Source organism: Acomys russatus, chromosome 19, assembly GCF_903995435.1.
Source record: "Acomys russatus chromosome 19, mAcoRus1.1, whole genome shotgun sequence".
NCBI classification, from domain to species: Eukaryota; Metazoa; Chordata; class Mammalia; order Rodentia; family Muridae; genus Acomys; species Acomys russatus.
In genome coordinates, this window is record NC_067155.1 from 3,894,204 (window position 1) to 3,911,794 (window position 17,591).

Consider the following 17,591-nt stretch of genomic DNA (forward strand, 5'->3'; position numbering starts at 1 on the left):
AGCACACAGCAGCCTCGTTCACCAGGGAAACCAACCCTGCAGACCCGTGTCTACCCTCAAGGTCACTCAAGGGTCTGTTCTGCCTTAGACAATGAATGCACCGCCTCAGCACAGCGAGGGCAGGACTAAGGGGCTTTTAACAGCCTCAGACTCCCGCTGCGGCATTCCTGCATTCTTGAAGACTATACAGCAATCAGGTCCTGGGCCTTAAGCCCTTCAGGCAAGGGCTGTTAGTTCCCAGGATGTAAGTTAGGAAACAAGCAGTTTACACAGGTTCAGCACCTGGGGAGGAGTCCCTTAGGCAAGACCAGTCCTCCACTCTACCAGCTCCAAAAGATGTCTGCCTTCCAGTTGCAGGCAGCATCCTTCCTTGCGGGCTAGGGCCAGTTCTTCATAAGAAGGAAAGCTGTAGGTGTGCAGCTCAGAGGTTACAGTGCCCGCCCAGCATGTGCAGGCCCCAGATTCAAGCCCCAGCAACACACACTGGCATGCACGCATTCACTCCCATAATTCTTTGGGCAGGACATGGTGATGGTCGCCTGTATTCCCAGCCCTTGGGGAGAGGCAGGTGGATATGAATCTGAGGCCAGCCTAGGCTACACAGTGACATTCTATCTCACGAGAGAAAGAAAGAAGAGACAGCAGAGGTCTCACACATTCAGTGTCCCCATCTCTCCAGACAGAAACTCCAAGTGGGGCCAACTGAGGCCCTGAGCAACCTTCCTGGACCTCCACTGTCTATCCCTACAGCTCAGAGCTGAAAGAAAGCTCAGTTTGAGCAAGGAGGTAGGGCCACGGGGATGTTGAAAGGACAGTGTCTTAGTTAGGGTTTCTACTGCTGTGAAGGGACACCATGACCATGGCAACCCTGATAAAGGAAAACATTCATCTGGGGCTGCCTGACAGTTTCAGAGGCTTAGTTCATTATCATCTTGGCGGGAAGCGAGGAGACAAGCAGGCAGACATGGGGCTGGATGGGCAGGCAGAAGGAGGAGAGTGAGACACCGGGCCTGGCTCGAGCATCTGAGACCTCAAAGGCCACCCCAGTGACATACCTCCTCCAATAAAGCCACACCTACTCCAACAAGGACACATCTCCCTATGGGCCTATTCAAACCACTTTATATGACTCCCTGGCCCCCATAGGCTTATAGCCATATCATAATGCAAAATGCATACAGCCCAACTTCAAAAGTCCCCATCCATAGTCTATCACAGTCTTCACACTGTGTAAAAGCTCAAAGTCTCTTCTGAGACTCCTGGCAATCTTATTTGTAACCTTCTGTAAAATCAAATGGAAAAGCAGCTCACACACTCCCATCCTATCACAGCACAGGACACACATCACCACTCCAAAGGGGAGGAACGGGAGCACAGTGAAGAGAGGCTGAGCCAAAGCAAGACCAAACACCAGCTGGGCGCACTCCAAGCTCGGCATCTCCATGTGCGATGTCAAAGTGTCTTCAGACCTCCAACTCCTTTCAGCTTTGTTGACGGCAGCACACTTCCCTCTCTTAGGGTGGTTCCACTCCCTGTTAGCAGCTCTCCTCAGCAGGTGTCCCACAGCTCTGGCATCTCCAACATCTTGGCGTCTCCAAGGCAACCCAGGCTTCACCTTCGCAGCTTCACACAGTGGCCTCTCTGGGCCTCCATGCAGGGACACCCCTGACACACACATGGCCTCAGTGGCTTTCCTTGGTCACAGAGGGAGATTCCATAACCCCTTTCTTGTATCCTTGACTCTAAAGCCAGAACTGCGTTGGAGAAGCTGCCAAGTTCTCCCGCTGGCTGGGCCTGAAACACGGACCCCTCGTTCAAATACATTTTCACCAGCTTTCTGGTTTTAATGGTCCCCTTCACTGGCCAAGCTTGGCTTTCTTGGAATTTGCTATGTAAACCAGGCTGGCCTCCAACTCAAAAATCCACCTGCGTTTGCTACCAAGCTTTTCTTTAATCCCTTTTCACAAGTTGGAGCTTGGCTGCACGGGTCTTGCTCCGAGACCCCCCCACTCCTTTATTCCAATTGGTATCAGGCTTTCCTGTAATCTGTTTACACCTCCTGGTGCCTCTTTTCTCCACCATCTGTACATTTTCTACTTTTCCTTGTTCGGTTGGTTCCTTTTTATTACAAATCTCCATAAGACTGGCCACACGGCACAGTTACCCGCTAGGCTGTTTTGAAGTCTCCTCTGCCAAAACTGTTCATCTAAAAACTCTTCAGTTTAGCCTCAGGCGAACTGTTTTGAACAAATGCAAAAAAAAAAAAAAAGCAGCCACATTCCTCACCAAAACATCACAGAAATGGTTTCCAGGCCTCATATTAATACTCTTCTCCTCTGAAACCTCTTGAGCCCGGCCCCGCGGTTCAAATTACCCTCCGTGCTACTGTCGTCCACGCTCCTACTAGTGTGGCTCACTACACCTCACTTGAAGTGTTCAATCGCTTTACTAACCCGAAGTCCCGACGTGTTCCACGTTCCTCTGGGCGAAAGCACAGCCAGGCCTCCCACAGCAACGCCCTGGCCCTGGTGTTCTGTCTTACTAGGGTTTCTATTGCTGTGAAGAGACACTATGACTACAGCAACTCTCATAACAAAACCATTTCATTGGAGCTGGCTTACAGCTTAGAGGTTTTGTGGCTGGAAGCACGGTGGCAGGCAGCAGACATGGTGCTGGCTTGGCAGGCAGCAGGAGGAGAGTGAGACACCGGGCCTGGCTTCAGCATCTGAGACCTCAAAGCCTACCCCAGTGACACACTTCCTCCAACATGGCCACACCCACCGCAACAAGGCCATAGTGCCATTCCCTAAGAGCCTATTAGGGCCATTTTATTTAAAACCGTCACAGGCAGCCACAGGTTCTGTTCACAGGGACAGCTGGGGAGCAGGAAGCATTCTGGGAGCATCTTAGGGAGTTCCTCAAGGCTGGTCCAGTTTTTAGGTGTTACGGTTTGGATAGAAAGTGTCAAAGCCTTGCTCCCCTGTGACGTAATGCTCACGAGAGGCTTACTATGGTTTTAACTCCATCAAAGTATTAACTACTGACAGATTAATAGCTCAATGAGCTTTTAGGAGGCGGAGCCTAACCAGAGCCAAGTAAGGCACTGGCTGGCATAACCTTAAAAAAGTATTTTAGAGCCCTAGTCTGTCTGTCTGTCCGTCTTCCCATACCCTTTGTTTTCTAGCTACTGTGCCACATGTTACTGCTACTATAGCATAGTATAGTATGTTGGATCCACAGCGATGAAGCCTGCAGACCACAGAGTGAAACCTCTAAAAGCATGAGCCAAAATAAACCTTCCCTCTTTTTAATTTGTTTCTCTCAAGTACTTTGTCATAGCAGTGAAAACCTGACTTTTACTACAGTTGAGTAATACCCAACTCTAAAACTGAACCAAGACCAAAAAACTATTTATCCTTGCTATGGTTTGAATCTGAAATCCCGCCCCCCCCCCATAGGTTTGTGCGTTCTGGGGGAGAACACCTCACTAGAGAGGAGCAGGGGGAGTCCTAGTGCACTTGATGGCCTAGCCTCAGAGTCACACAACAACATCCTATCGTGGTCCTGACCAGGTCAGGCAGGAGTGAACAGGCTCCACCATTCCACGGGCAGATTACAGGCTCAATGCCAGGCTGGGACTGCACAGTGACTTCCCAGTCAGCCATTCAGGGACAGTAGAACTGAGCTCCTAGTGATAGCATCACTTCATGTTGGCATCTTGGATCAAACCAACCCAACACCACACCACTGTAATGGTATTGCCATTTCCTAGGAAGGAATGAGAGCAGTGGTCAGACTCACTGGTGCCTCGCAGCCACCATAAAGAAGCCATGAGCGGCCATGGGTAAGCCTTACTTCCAATCACAGCTCCCACAAGAACAGGCCACAGTGCTGACATAGGTCTCCCCAGCACACTGAACCTGCTTCCTCTTTATAGCAGGCAAGTGGTAAGGACCTGGCTCCAAATGGAATGGAAGCTAGGGAGGTATCAGACATGGCCTCTCCCTGGCAGCTCAGCTGTCCACCCGAAAGGTAGCTAGACAAGACCTGCCTTGGTCCCTCCTTCCAAGGGTCAAGCCAAGAAAACTTCACAAGGGAACCAAAGCTTGCATCTCTCCTGCTGCCAACTCTGCCTCAGATCCGTCTCCATAGCAAAGCTGATGGCTCGGGGCCAGCCTGGGATGCTGCCAAGTGGCCTAAAGGCAGAACTGATGCCAATTTGGAGCTGAACAACCCCCCCAAGACAGCAGAAGAGTAGCATGCCAGGACCAGCAATGGATGCTGTGGGGTCTGCTTGTGGCAGGAGGGACCTCACGCAAAACAGAAGGAGATTAAAGGACAGCGCTATAGGGACCCTGGCCCTCTGCAAAGAGCTCAGAGTCCCTGTGGCAGCCAGGTGCCGTGTCACTCAAAGCAGCCATGGACTCACCAGCCCACCTGGTAACGAGCACCACGGGGCAGCAGGTAGCAAAGGCTGCAATTTACACATTAGCCTGGAATAATCACTCTCCAGGCAGAAATGACAGCATGGAAGACAAGATTCTCTGATCGCTTCAAGTATCCCTGGTTACACAGCGTCTGCCTCAGTGCTGTGAGCAGGCAGGAGTGGCTGACAGGTGTCTTGAAGGGTAGAGGGGTGGGAAAGTCTCTCCCAGGGATCTGAGCCTGGCTTCTGGTCCCAAACTCCTCACATGTCACAGCCCTAATCCTCTACCATCTCTCACAGGGAGGCCAGTGAAGGACAGACCATCTGTGGCCAGAGGGAGGCATGAGTAACACCCCTGAACATGGGGCCTAGACAGCACACACTCCCCCCCCCCCCCAGTAAGCCCATGCAGAAGCAACCACCGACTGGTGCAAAAGCCACAAGCATCTGTAGAGTGCAAGGAATATGGGCTTTCAATAAACCGTGCCTCAGCCCACAGCTCTGATCTGACCCCTCTTCCCAACTGAGGGATCAAGGCTGTGAGAAGGGCTGGACTACTGACCCTCCCTCCTGCTCCACCCCAGCATCGCCCTCAGCAGGCTTGGGACCGAGGCAGGGACCACTCCTTACTTTCCCATCCAGGTGGCATAGCTGGGAGGAAGCCTGGGCACAAACAGGGTTGACTTCCCAGTGTCCACGTCGATGACACCATAGCAGCCTGACTCGACGACACCGAAGGCCCAATGGAAGAAGGACTCCTGCGGAGGGGGTAGGGGGCCTGGTCACCCAGTAGCCAGGGCAGAAGCATGAGGTACAAGAGGCAGGTGAGCCAGGACTCAGGCCTCCTCTTGGGCAATGACCTCAGCCCTGCACAGCTGGTCCCCAGCCCAGCTGTCAGCTGTGCACCCTGCCAAGCTGTGCTCTGTCAGGAGCAGACAGAGGCCTTTGACCCTGCCTTCTATCACACTGACTTGTGAGTTGTGTGTCTCTGCGTACCACAGCACACACACAGAGGCAAGAGGACAGCCCGCGCGAATCCGTTCTTTCCTTCTTCCTTGGCAGTCCTGGGAATCGGATTCGGGTGGTCCAGCTTGGCAGCAAGCACGTTTCTGCATTGAGTCACCTCCCCAGCCTAACTCCTGTCTTTTGTTTTTAAGGATTTGGGTTTCCTGCATGTCCACACCTCATCCGTCTGCAGGTCACCTCCTAGGCCCATGGCAACTGGCAGCCAGAGCACCAAACACAAGCTCAATACAGAAACACACACACAGAATATCTTTACCTAAATGGACTAACACTCTCTCTGTCTCTCTGGCCCTCCATCCCTCCCTCTCTGTCTGTCTCTCCCTCTCTCCCTCCCTCTCTGCAGTAAGCACTGAGCTGGTGCTCAAAGTATGAAGTGGGGGAGGGGCTCTTCTGAGATGAACCCAGAATGACACCAACCAGGGAGCCCACAGATGAATTTTAGAAAGGTCATTAAAAACAAAAACAAAAACAAAAACAAAAACAAAAAAAACACAGAAGCTTCAAGGCTAGGCAGAAAGAGCTTGAGACCTCTGTGATGCTCGGCAGCTGGGGACTGCGGGCCTGTGGCTGTGAGGACAATGGGCCATGAGCAAGAGATCATAGCGCACTCCTGTGCTGCTACAGTGGATGGCCCCACACCTTGCCCCTTCCTTTCTATGCCATGTGGCTCTTCACGTTCTTCTGTGCCCCCCACCTCCTACCCCAAGGAAGATTCTGACCACAGTGTGGGTCTGGAAGCTGAGAAAGGAAATAGCCTCAGCCATCGAGTCAGACATTTTGTGTGTGTGCATGTGTGTGTGCATGCGTGTGTGTGTGTGTGTGTGTGTGTGTGTGTGTGTTAGTGGTGGTACTGGAGATTGAAGCTAGAGCCTACTGAGTTCTAGGCAGAGGCTCTACCACTGAGACACACCCCAACCCCTCACTGGGAGATTCTAGGCAGGGGCTCTACCACTGAGCCACACCCCAACTCCTCACTGGGGGATTTTAGGCAGGGGCTCTACCACTGAGCCACACCCCAACCCCTCACTGGGGGATTCTAGGCAGGGGCTCTACCACTGAGCCACACCCCAACCCCTCACTGGGGGATTCTAGGCAGGGGTTCTACCACTGAGCCACACTCCAGCCCCTCACTGGGGGATTCTAGGCAGGGGCTCTAACACTGAGCCACACCCCAACCCCTCACTGGGGGATTCTAGGCAGGGGCTCTATCACTGAACAGTTTTTTTTTTTTTTTTTTTTAAATTTTGGGTTAGGGTCTCCCTAAATTTTTCAGGCTAGCTTCGAACTAGTGACTCAACTAATTAAGCCTCTTGAGCACTAGGATTGCAGCCCTATACTAGCCTCAACTAGAAAATAGGGTTCTAACTCCTGGTCTACTCTTGGCAAGTTATTTACCCCAGGCCTCAGTTTCCTCCTCTGTAAAGTGGGTATGATGCTAGTAGTGTCAGTGAGAGTCAACCCGACTCTGGGTCCAGTATTGTTACTCCTGAGGACTTGATGTTGTTATAATTCTCAGCTAAGTATAGAATGTCTAGGCTGCACCCCAGAGTTCCAGAGCCTCAGAGAGCCCCTGGAACACATACAGAGCTGGGGGAGGGGACACGGACCAAGGCCCAGTTAGGGTGCCAAGGGTGAGTACTGGTCAAACCAGATGAAGGCGGGGGCCTCTGAACAGGCAGGTCACAGAACACTCCCAGGCCTCCTCTCTGCCAGCATGTGGTCCCAGGGACTCAACCCGTCATCTGTAGCTTAGCCTTCTGCTGTACCCCCAAAACCGTAGCCGGTGGCCCAGACCACCCTCCGTTTTACCCACTCCTACTTGCTTCTCCAAATTCATCCTGGCTCTGCAGAGCTTACTCCAAACATCAACTCCTCCACGAAGCCGAGCCTGCTTGCTCCCGCAAGGGACCCTTCCATGCCCTGACATCTCTGCCTAACAGATATAAGGCTGGGGGCGCTCACTCCAGATGCGGATCCGCACTCTCACGCTGCCTGGTGCTGGAGGCCAACAGGCCTGTGGGAGTGGGGCGCGGGCTCACCTGGCGGAAGATGATGGAGGTATCGGTGCAGTAGCGTTGCATCTCTTCCCCTCCCTGCAGCACAACAACAGAGGCGGCCTGCACAGCTGCGTTCTTCCTCAGCCTCTCGCACAGGCGCTGCCTGTTCAGGGCGAACAGTGCCAGCGGCACCTTCAGGGTCTCGTTCCCCAGGGAAAAGGAAGGGCTGCAGAGACATGAGAGCACATGGCACGGGCCAGTTAGCACCTCCCTGCACGTGTCCATCCATCCCCTGCGGTCTGGGCCTGCAGAGGGACTCCCACCAATCCGTGGCAAGCCAGCCTAAGCTCAACCTACTGGGACCCAGAGACAGTCCTTCACTGGCCCAACCTGGGCAGCACAGGCTTGTCCACCGCACTCTCCACCCTTCTGCTCCTGAGCGCCTGGCTTCCCCTGGGGATGAGAGGTGACCGCACCTTCTCAGCTGGTGGGTGGACAAGGCTTGTGAGAGAAAGCCTCTGCGGGGGCTAGAGACACCATTCGCGCGCCACCCTCCAGGGCTAGCCATCTGCTTTGGATTTTCTAGAACAGGTGGGAACGCTGAGCTCTGACCCAGACAGCACTGGCTGCCATCATGCACCCGCCATTGACATATGTTGCCAACCTTATATGTTGTTGGTAGGTTCCATGCCCAACAATGCCCGACCCCTCAATATACACATGCAGTGCACCCCTACAGCACCATGTACCCGTGACCGGAGTGCAGACCTCACGGATCGCGAGGCTTGTGCTCTGGAAAGTCAGCGGGGGCTGGCAGGGCCAGGCCAGCATCACTGGGAGATGTGTCTCCCTAGGTTTCCAGGATAGCTCATGCCCGGGTCCTACGCAGCACCTGCGGCTTGTACTCAGCCTCCCCACACCTTTTCACACACAGGTTGTTGGCTGCTTCTGCAACATGTTTCTCCCCAACTGGGGTACCATGCACATCTAGACAATAACCTGGCCCTAAGAAGAAGGGAAGACACTTCCTCAGCCCGCTCAGCAATCCTTTCCTTCCTCCACTTTGCACTAAATACTCTAAATGAGAAACCAAGCCTCTGGCACCCCTGACAGCGCATGCTCCCCAGTTTACCCCATGAGGCCTACACATTGCTCTCCTCAGCAAACAGGGCCTGTCTGGCCACAGTGACGCTATGCTCCCAAGTCTACAAGTGGGCGCTGATGCGGTCCTCACCGGCCTTTCTGTAGCCACAATCCTGGTCCACAATTCTGCCGAATCCCGCCTGATATGGTGCCTCTGTCCTATCTCAGTTTCCCCCATCATTTCCAGGCTAGCCTCATACTGGAATGAGAAGGCAAGGACCCCAGACCACCACCTCCACGCACCTCATATAACCCTCGGCCAGTCCAGGTCCAACCCCATCCGCATTCCGCAGACCTACAGACTGAGAGCTTTGTAGGCCCTGCGCCTGGGCCCCGGGTGGGCTGAGCCTATGGGAGGCGTGGGAGATGGGGGAAGGAGTAACACAGCTCCCTTGACTCTTTCCCTGGCGGGCCATAAAACTAAACAGCCTGTGCCAGTCTCAGAGCAGGGCCTCCCCTCCCCTCTTCTCCCGCTTCCTTTCCCAACCCTGCAGCTCTGTGAGGCCATCCACCCCTGCAGCGGACTCCTGGCCTTGACCAGGACCCTCCACCAAACAGGCCTAGATCTACCTGGCTCACCGTGTCCTGTGCCTAACGCGCTGCCTGACACAGCAAGTGTGTGATCAACATCTGCTGAGTGTGGCACTGTCACATTCGTTTGTGGGGGCCACACCCCAACTGTAGAGATTGGAGGGTGCCACCTCAGCTGCCATCATCAGCCAGGAGGCAGGAAAGGTGGAGGTGCAGGAATATGGTCTAGATACGCATACCTATCCTACCCTCATCACCCGCCTTCCTTCCTCCCGGGAGAGCTAGCAGGAGGTCGGGTGGGCAGCTAGGGCTTCCACAAAGCCAGGGCTGACATCTGCCGTTCTCAGCTACGAGGATGGAAGGGCAGGAGCCCCCGGGAACAGCTTGTAAGCATAGCTCCCAGTTGGCCTGGCTGAGAGGAACTGAAAGTGCACCCTCCAGCACCCACACTCAGGGAACTCCCACACCCGTCCCACCCACACCCATGGAAGGGCATCAGCAGAGCCCAGGAGGATACCATGTTTACAGGGTCCTCAGCAACGGGGACGAATGCATAGGGGTGGGCTCAGACCAGGTCACCCAACCCGCAGTACCGCTGGTGGGAAATGCTCGGCTGAGCTTCCCTACCCGCCACAGCTCCCCTCGCTTGTGACTCACTTCCTTAAGCCCAATGAGTCCCACCTGGCCCTGGCATGTGACCATCCCTTCTGGAAGGCTCTTGGCCTCTGGTCCAGAACTGTCTCAACGGCCTAAAATTCCTTCGGACACCTGGACTTGGGCCTACTGCCTGTTTCACTTAACGGACTTAAGCACCTGAGGGGCTCCTGGGATACTGGAGGATGACTGCACTGACCCCTCCACATGTCTCAGTCACAACCCTTGTCCTGGGCTCTGGGTTAAAGAAAGGCAGTTTAGCCTGAGCCACCAGGCAAGGCCATGGGCTCCGGTCACCAACTACCCCAGGACACACTCAGGATCAAAGATTATGGAGATTCCAAAGCCTTGGAGGGAAAGTCAGGGCCAGAGCCAAGACTGGCTTCGCCCTGTAAATTCATCGAATGTAGCACCAACAAAACACCCCATCTGGTCTCCTTTGTGGTGTGGGGTTGAAGCCAGGGTCTGGCACATCCTAGGCTACCACCCCACCCCTGAGTGATATCTCCAGCCATACCCCCCCCTTTTTTTATTTAACATTTCATTTTGAGACAGACTGGCCTTGAACTTGCTCTGCCAGCCAGGCAGATCTTGAACTTGCAATCCTCCTGCCTCAGACTCCTGAGGAGCTGTGATTTCAGGCCAGCGCCTCCAGGCTTGGCTGCCTAATTGGTTTCTGAAGGGTCTGTTTGTTGGTTGGTCGGCTGGTTGTTAATTTGACCCTCAAAAGCACAAGCATGCCATTCCTGAGTCCCAGGCACACAACGCACAATCCACCGCATGCAGCCAGGGGCAGATGTTTGAGAGGAACAAAGTGGCTGGTAGATCAGTTCAGGGCTAACGACATCCACAGGGCAGACCCTCTCATGCCAACCACGAAGGCCTAAGAGGCAGCCTGGGGTCAACAGTGGACTGACTAATAACAGAGCCAGCCCCCCAGGGAGCATGTATGGCAGTGCCACAGCCCCTGCAGCCCATCCTTGTCCCAAACTCCCTGTGCCACTGTCTCAGGGTTTCTGTTGCTGTGAGAAACACTGCAGCCACAAGCAAGGTAGGGAGGAAAGGTTTACTGACTTTCACTTCCACATCACAGTTCACCATCCAAGAAGTCAGGGCACAAACCTGGAGGCAAGAGCCAAAGCAGAGGCCAGGGAGGGGTGCTGTTCACTGGCTTGCTCCCCATGGCTTGCTCAGCCCGCTTCCTTATGGAACCTGGGACCACCAGTCCAGGGATGGCACCATCCATCCAATGAGCTGTGCCTTCCCTGAGCAATCATCAATCAAGAAAACGCACCACAGGCTTGCCTACAGACAAAGCTGATGGGGACATTTTCTCTATTGAGGTTCCCTCTTCCAAAATGTCTCAAGCTTGTGTCAAGGTGACATAACACTAGCCAGCATGGCCCCAACCCTCGTCTGCCATGGGGGGGGGGTTGGGGGATGAGGTGGCAAGGGCAATGGAGAGATGCCCCACTGCTACCACCTGTGGCCAGTGGGTGAGCTGTCCCCACCCCTCACCAGCTGCAACACTCGGGAGAGTGGGCCCTGCATTTCACCTAGGCAGCCCAGTCGAGCTGGCCCTGGTGGCAAAGGTGCAAGTGAACAGGCCTTGAGGAGGAGAGGTGGCCCTGTCCCTTGCCGGCTGCAGCATTGGGAGAGCTAGGCAGGGCGGTGCTGGAGAGCTCACCCTGGTGGTGCGGGCACAGGAGAGCTGGCAGGCTCAGCAACTCAGCCACTTCCTGGGTTAAGCTTCAGGGCTTTGAGTGGGGCCACCTCAACTTCTACCTCATCAATGAACTGCCTGAGTGGGCGAAGGGGCCGGTCCTGCTGATCCAAAGCTGCAGGATCTCTGTGACACAGGGCAACAACGGGTATCAGAGAGCAGTCCCGGTGAGGATCCAGGATCGGCCGTGCAGCAGAAGCCAGAGGCCTCGGACCAGACCAGTGACTGACCACAACTGTGCGATACACTGTGACACACTACTGCTCCCACGCCAAGATTTTTTTTTTTTTTTTATTCTATCTTATTTTCTTTTCTTTTGAGGGGGAGGTTGAGGGGGAGAGTAGAGGAGATGAGTGGGGTTGGGGTGCATGATGTGAAAAACCACAAAGAATCAATAAAAAGTTAAAACAAAACAAAACAACTAGCCCTTCCCAGCCACCCTCCCCTTTGCCCTAAACGGCCACCTGCAGGGATCTGATCTAAGGCCACAGGCCCACATGCATAGCATAGAATATTAACACCTCATCTTCTTGATGAAAAAAAAAATCACCCCTTTGTTTCCTCTAACTTATAATTCAAATAGGCACTTTATTCAATTATTGGTGTGAGCATCTAACCCTGAGTCTCAGCAGTGCCCAGGACTCCGCCCCCTCCCCCAGACCGCACTTCACAGCGCTGCTGCAATGCGGTCTCATTTATCGCGACTTCAAAATCAAGGTGCCTGTCAGGCCTGCTCCAGGCTCTTGTTACCTACCGTGTCAATAAAAGCGCATATGACCACATCACAAATCCACTTAACATCTTGATAGCTGCATTTCCATGTAATTGGTTCTCATTGTAACCTCTGACTTACTTAATGCATTTTAAAACATTACACCAAGCCAGCCGAGGTGAGGCACGCCTTTAATCCCAGCACTCGGGAGGCAGAGGCAGGCGGACTTCTGTGAGTTCGAGGCCACCCTGGTCTACAAAGAGAGTCCAGAACAGCCAGGGCTACACAGAGAAACCCTGTCTCGAAAAAGAAAACAAACAAACAAGAAGAAAAAAAAAAAAACCACATTACCCCAAGCTGGGTGTGGTGCCATCCTGGCACTTGGGAGGCTGAGGCAGGAGGATGGAAACTCAGAGGCCAGCCTTGGCGGCACCACTGAGGTCCTTTGCACGTGCTCATTAAAGGAGGATGGGGCTTAGTCTGTCTCTAAGGTTCATGCAGACTTGGTCTTCATGGAACTTTAAAAGGTCTGGGGCTTTTCGGGAGATAATTAGGAATTGATGCTGTCTCTAGGGAACAGGCTGCTTCTCACAGGACTGTTTTACAGTTACTAAAGCCAGTGAGTTGTCACGAAGTGATGTCAACTTGGCTGTCTTGCCACAGGGCCTCTCGTTTGTGCCCAAGCCCCTTCCGTATGTATTCCTTCCGTGCAATGCCCCCCACCACGTTCTAACATCAGGTGAGGTGCTCACTAGATGCGATAGCCTGACAGAGCTTCCAGAATGGTGAGCCAAAATAAAATTGCTTTCCTCAGGACAGCAAGTAGCCAAGAAGAGACTTGATACCCTATGAGAATATATAGGGGGACGTAATCCCCCTCAGGAACAGTCATAGGGGAGGGGAATAATGGGAAAAGGGGGGGGGGGGAGGAATGGGAGGATACAAGGGATGGGATAAACATTGAGATGTAACAAGAATAAATTAATAAAAAAAAAAAAAAAAAGGAAAAAAAAAAAAAAGAAGAAAAAAAAAATTGCTTTCCTCATAAGGTACCAGCCTTAGGTATTTAGGGACAGCAAGAGAAAGCAGACTAAGACAGCATATACGTTCACCAGGACCCACGAGGTCCACTGCACAGACGATAGCAAGATCCCTGTGCTGCTATATGAAGCCGCATGGATAAGCTCCCAGGGAAAGAGAGGTCGGACAAGAATGCCCAGGCGCTGGAGGTTAAGAGCACCAGCTGCTCTTTCAGAGGTCCTGAGTTCAATTCCCAGCAACCAGATGGTGGCTCACAACCACCTATAAAGTGACCTGGTGCCCTCTTCCGGCCTGCAGATGCACATGCAGATATGGCACTCATACATAATATAAATAAATCTTAAAAAAAAAAAAGAATGCCTAGGCGCTGAGATGTCCAATGGGGCAGGTACCACACAGCAATTTCCCTCTCTCCTGAGAAGGAGTAGAGAACAAGCACACACACACCTAGGGGCAAAGGAAGGACCAAGTAGAGACAGAACGATGCCTATGGAAGAACCAGAGAGGTCAAAGGGCACCGGGGCCAGCCCTGGCTCCCCAGGGCCAGCATGAGGACTTTACTCAGAAGCGCAAGGCTCACGCAGGGTGTGACAGCTTTGACATGGACCCTGACAACGTTTCGTGTCCAGAATGCTGACTGCAGCATGGCATTGCTACACACCCAGGGCAGCCTGTGAGATGACAGGTGAGGCGTGAGAGACCATTCTCCATCTTACTCTTTGGGATTCTGTCCCCCTTTCCTACCCACAACTCCCCTCCTTGGCCACTGCTGCCTCCCAGGAAGGCAGAACGGGATTCTGGAATCCCGCATATGGTGAGTGTCCCTTTCATTGGAACGGCACCATGTCACCAAGTTCTAATCATAGGGTTGGTGGCCCAAGGGATACAAACCAAACTGGTCCCTGGGGCTCCAAGGATGCCAGGAAAGGGATGCCAGAAACCAAGCGCTCGGCTATTCGGAATAGGAAGATGTGAAGATGTGTGCTACTAACACAAATGGCGATGCTCTGGGGTTCTGAGCAGAAACCCTTCCATGGGAGGCCTGTTTACGGGAAGAGGAGCCATCTGGGCTGGACCTGCAAATCTGTAAACAATCTTTTAATCATGTTAGAAGACAAGCGCATCCCAAGGGCCATCAGGTGAGCAGGCCCCAGGTCAAGGAGAACACAGGGCAACAAATGCAGACAGGACTATAGGCGAGAGGTCTCGGCCTCTGTACATAGAAACCTCAAAGCATGGCTCAAGGAGAAAGCAGGGCTACCTCCCACCAGCGCATAGGATCAGGGGAGTTTCTCACTGAGTCTGAGATGCTACTTAAGCTCTCTACCCCCCCACCCCACACACCACCCCCCTATCCCCTCAACCCCCCCACCCCCATCTCATATGGGGCACACCTGAGATTCTCACGAGCCTCCTGTTCCCCGGTTTCACCGGGACTCTGCAGGAAACCAGCTCTGACTCATTGGAAGCCTGTGGCTACGAGTTGGGGCTCCTGATACCTGATACTCTCAGTTGGGCATGGTGCTGTGAGCCTGTAGCCCCAGGACTCTGGAGGCTTATGCAGGAGGATCCTGAGTTCAAGGCCTATAAGCAAGTCCCTATCTCAGAAAACTAGGTTTAGGGGTTTGGGATTTAGCTCAGCGGGGCACAAGGCCCTGGGTTCGGTCCTCAGCTCTGGAAAAGAAAGAAAGAAAGAAACAAACAAACAAAAAACTAAGTTTAAAAAAAAAAGCAAGCAATGTAGTTTCATGGTAGTGGCTTGGCACAAACAAGTCTTGGGTTATGACCTTGACACTTGCAAAAAAAAAGGCGGGGGGAGAGACAACTGACACATCATATGAACGCAGCGCAGGAAGCCAAGCTTTCTACGGAACACCCTAAACTCTGTCCCCTTAAGGAAGCTGCTGGGTTCAACTCAGGCTCAGCATTTCTGAGGACAGTTCTACACCCATTCTGAGATGGCTCTGCCCAAGGAAGCCCTGGCCAGCTGTGTCAGGTTTCCGTATGAATATCTCTCCCCAATATTTCGGTCATCTTTTCAATCTTCTCTACGTGATGGCTCCAGGGAATCAGCTCAGCTATAAGAGGCTTCTTTGCGGATCTGGCTAGTTCCCATGCCAGCCTGGGAATCTTCCAGAAAGAAGCCTCAAACCCAAACACAGCTGCAGAGACTGCCTGTGACCACCTAGCCAGCCCAGATGGGCAGATGAGACCCCCCCCTCAGATACCTGCCCATACTAACTGCTTACTGTGTTTCTTAACAGCGGGCCAAAGGCCAAATTTCTGGTCATGGCCTCCTGGACACCTACCAGGACTTTGTCTGTACAGTCCTCCACGCTAAGTGTGTCTCACTGTTTAAAGTTTACCTCGAAAACCGCCTAGCACAAAGATCACCCTAGAGCATGTGCCTCTTGTTGGCACAGAGTGAGATGACAGAATCCCACAATGCCCATCAGCTTTAACGGCCCAGGGTTGTTCCTAGAAAACAGCGGGTACCCACAAAATGGCTGCTATGTTCAAAGCTCTCCCAACTTGGGACGGACACCAACTAAGGTGTCACTGTGTTTCCATTTTCCTCACCCCATACAGATATGCATTTGCTCCACTAGTTTCCCCACACTTCCTAAGTTCTGAGCAGTGTGTGCAGAACTGCCCTCTTCTAGCCCCACCCTTCCCAACACCCTCTACCACTCAAATCACAGCTCACACTAGCAGGCCAGGTGGTGGTGGTGATGACATGAGCCTTTAATCCCAGCATTTGGGAGGCAGAGGCAGGTGGATCTCCAAATTCGAGGCCAGCCTTGTCTACAGAGTGAGTTCCAGGACAGCTGGGGCTACACAGAGAAACTCTTGTCTTGAAAAAAAAGGGGGGGAGGGGAGGAAAAAAGAAAGAAAGAAGCAGATTGCAAGCAGGGCTTAAGTGCTATATGCTTGTAACGCCAGCATACTGAAAAGGAAAGCAAAAAGAGTCAGAGTCCCAGGCCAGCTTGTGCTACACGGTGAGATCCCAGATGACAATCCTTCCTGCTCCCCCAGGACAAAGTCTGGGGAGGTCACTGGGCACCACACCTTGTAGCTCAGGGATGCACACCACTCTCTGGTCTTTATCTCTTAACCTTTGATCGGCTGTTCCTCCCCAACACTGATCTGTCCACGCTTCCTCCCAACAAGACCACCGACCCCTTTAATTATAACAGAATTATAGCAGGCGGAAACTGGGCAAGGCACTGGGCTAGTGAGGCCCAGCATTAAGCCTGCATTGGAGAATAGAAAGGGGACAACTGACAGGCAAAAAAAATCAGGCACTACAGAGTTAATCAAATAAAGGGAAATTGTCTTGGAGGAGCTGACGTTTGGGCCAGGAAGGGAATCAGGAAAGTGCTGGCCTGGTTAACGGGGATTCCACGTCCACGCCAAATATAGCCCACGCTCTCCCTCACCTGGAGGGAGACCTGGCGCCCCCAACAGAGGGGCGTGGCAGTGAACAGATCTGTCAAACTCCCATCTCGGCCACACGCGGGGAGGTCGCCACACGCTGGGCTCCAGGGTAGACCCAAGGGCCAGTGGGCAGCCGCGAAAGTGCAGGGGGCTCTGTGGGTACCACTCGCCGCCGGGCGCTCGCTTTCGGCGCCGGCGAAAAGAAGCGCGCGGCTCGCGGTCTCACACACACAGCAACCCCAGTCAGAGCCCGGGGGAATGAATGTCACCCACTGTCCAACCCAGAACAGCGAGGCAGGCCACCTCTTCAAGCCCGCGGGAAGGAGCGAGGGACAAACTCACCGCGCGGTGGACGCCATGTTCACTCGGCTCTAGCGTCACGTGGAGTGCGGCGTCAGCTGAACCAGCTTGGGTTCCGCTGAGGAGGACAGGGCGGGACCGTGGGCGGGGCTTAAAGTGGGCGGGGAGGCCCCGGCCCCTCCCACTCCGGCTCCAGGCTGCACACCCAGAAGAGGCGGAGCCCCGGTGAGTTAGGTATCTAAGCCTCAGGTCTCTGGTTCCCGCGAGGAGCTAGGAGGGACCTGAGCAGCAACCCACGAGATTTTCCGTCATGGGGGATCCAAGAACTGATTCTAGATCCCCTGACCTTATGGTGTGACAGCCAACCCGTGGGAAGAACATAAAGGAAACCGGGGCTGGGGGGGCGGGGTGCAGAGAGCTGGGGCAACTGGAGTAAAAAGCATTATGGGGAGAGAGTCTCTGGCCGGAGAGACAAGAAAGACTTTCAGGGCCTTGAATATAATTTGGGAAGTTAAATCTGATAGAATCTAGTTCAAGCCTCCACAAGTGCAGAGTGAAGGAAGAGAGAAGTGGGAGGGAAGGCGGGAGGCAGGCAGAGCT

The 17,591-nt window shown here is 53.5% G+C and overlaps 1 protein-coding gene across 1 annotated transcript in view; it reads right to left on the reverse strand.

Moving 5' to 3' along the window:
- The window catches only part of Pepd (peptidase D), a 134,829-nt gene extending 117,693 nt beyond the window's left edge, over window positions 1–17,136 (reverse strand). The window contains exons 1-3 of the mRNA XM_051162196.1: window positions 17,034–17,136; window positions 7,492–7,675; window positions 5,057–5,184 (exon numbers count right to left, since the gene is read on the reverse strand). Of these exons, the coding sequence (XP_051018153.1) occupies window positions 5,057–5,184; window positions 7,492–7,675; window positions 17,034–17,050 (329 nt within the window). The 5' untranslated portion in view covers window positions 17,051–17,136. The remainder of the gene's footprint in view (window positions 1–5,056; window positions 5,185–7,491; window positions 7,676–17,033) is intronic.
- Between the last annotated feature and the right edge of the window lie 455 nt (window positions 17,137–17,591).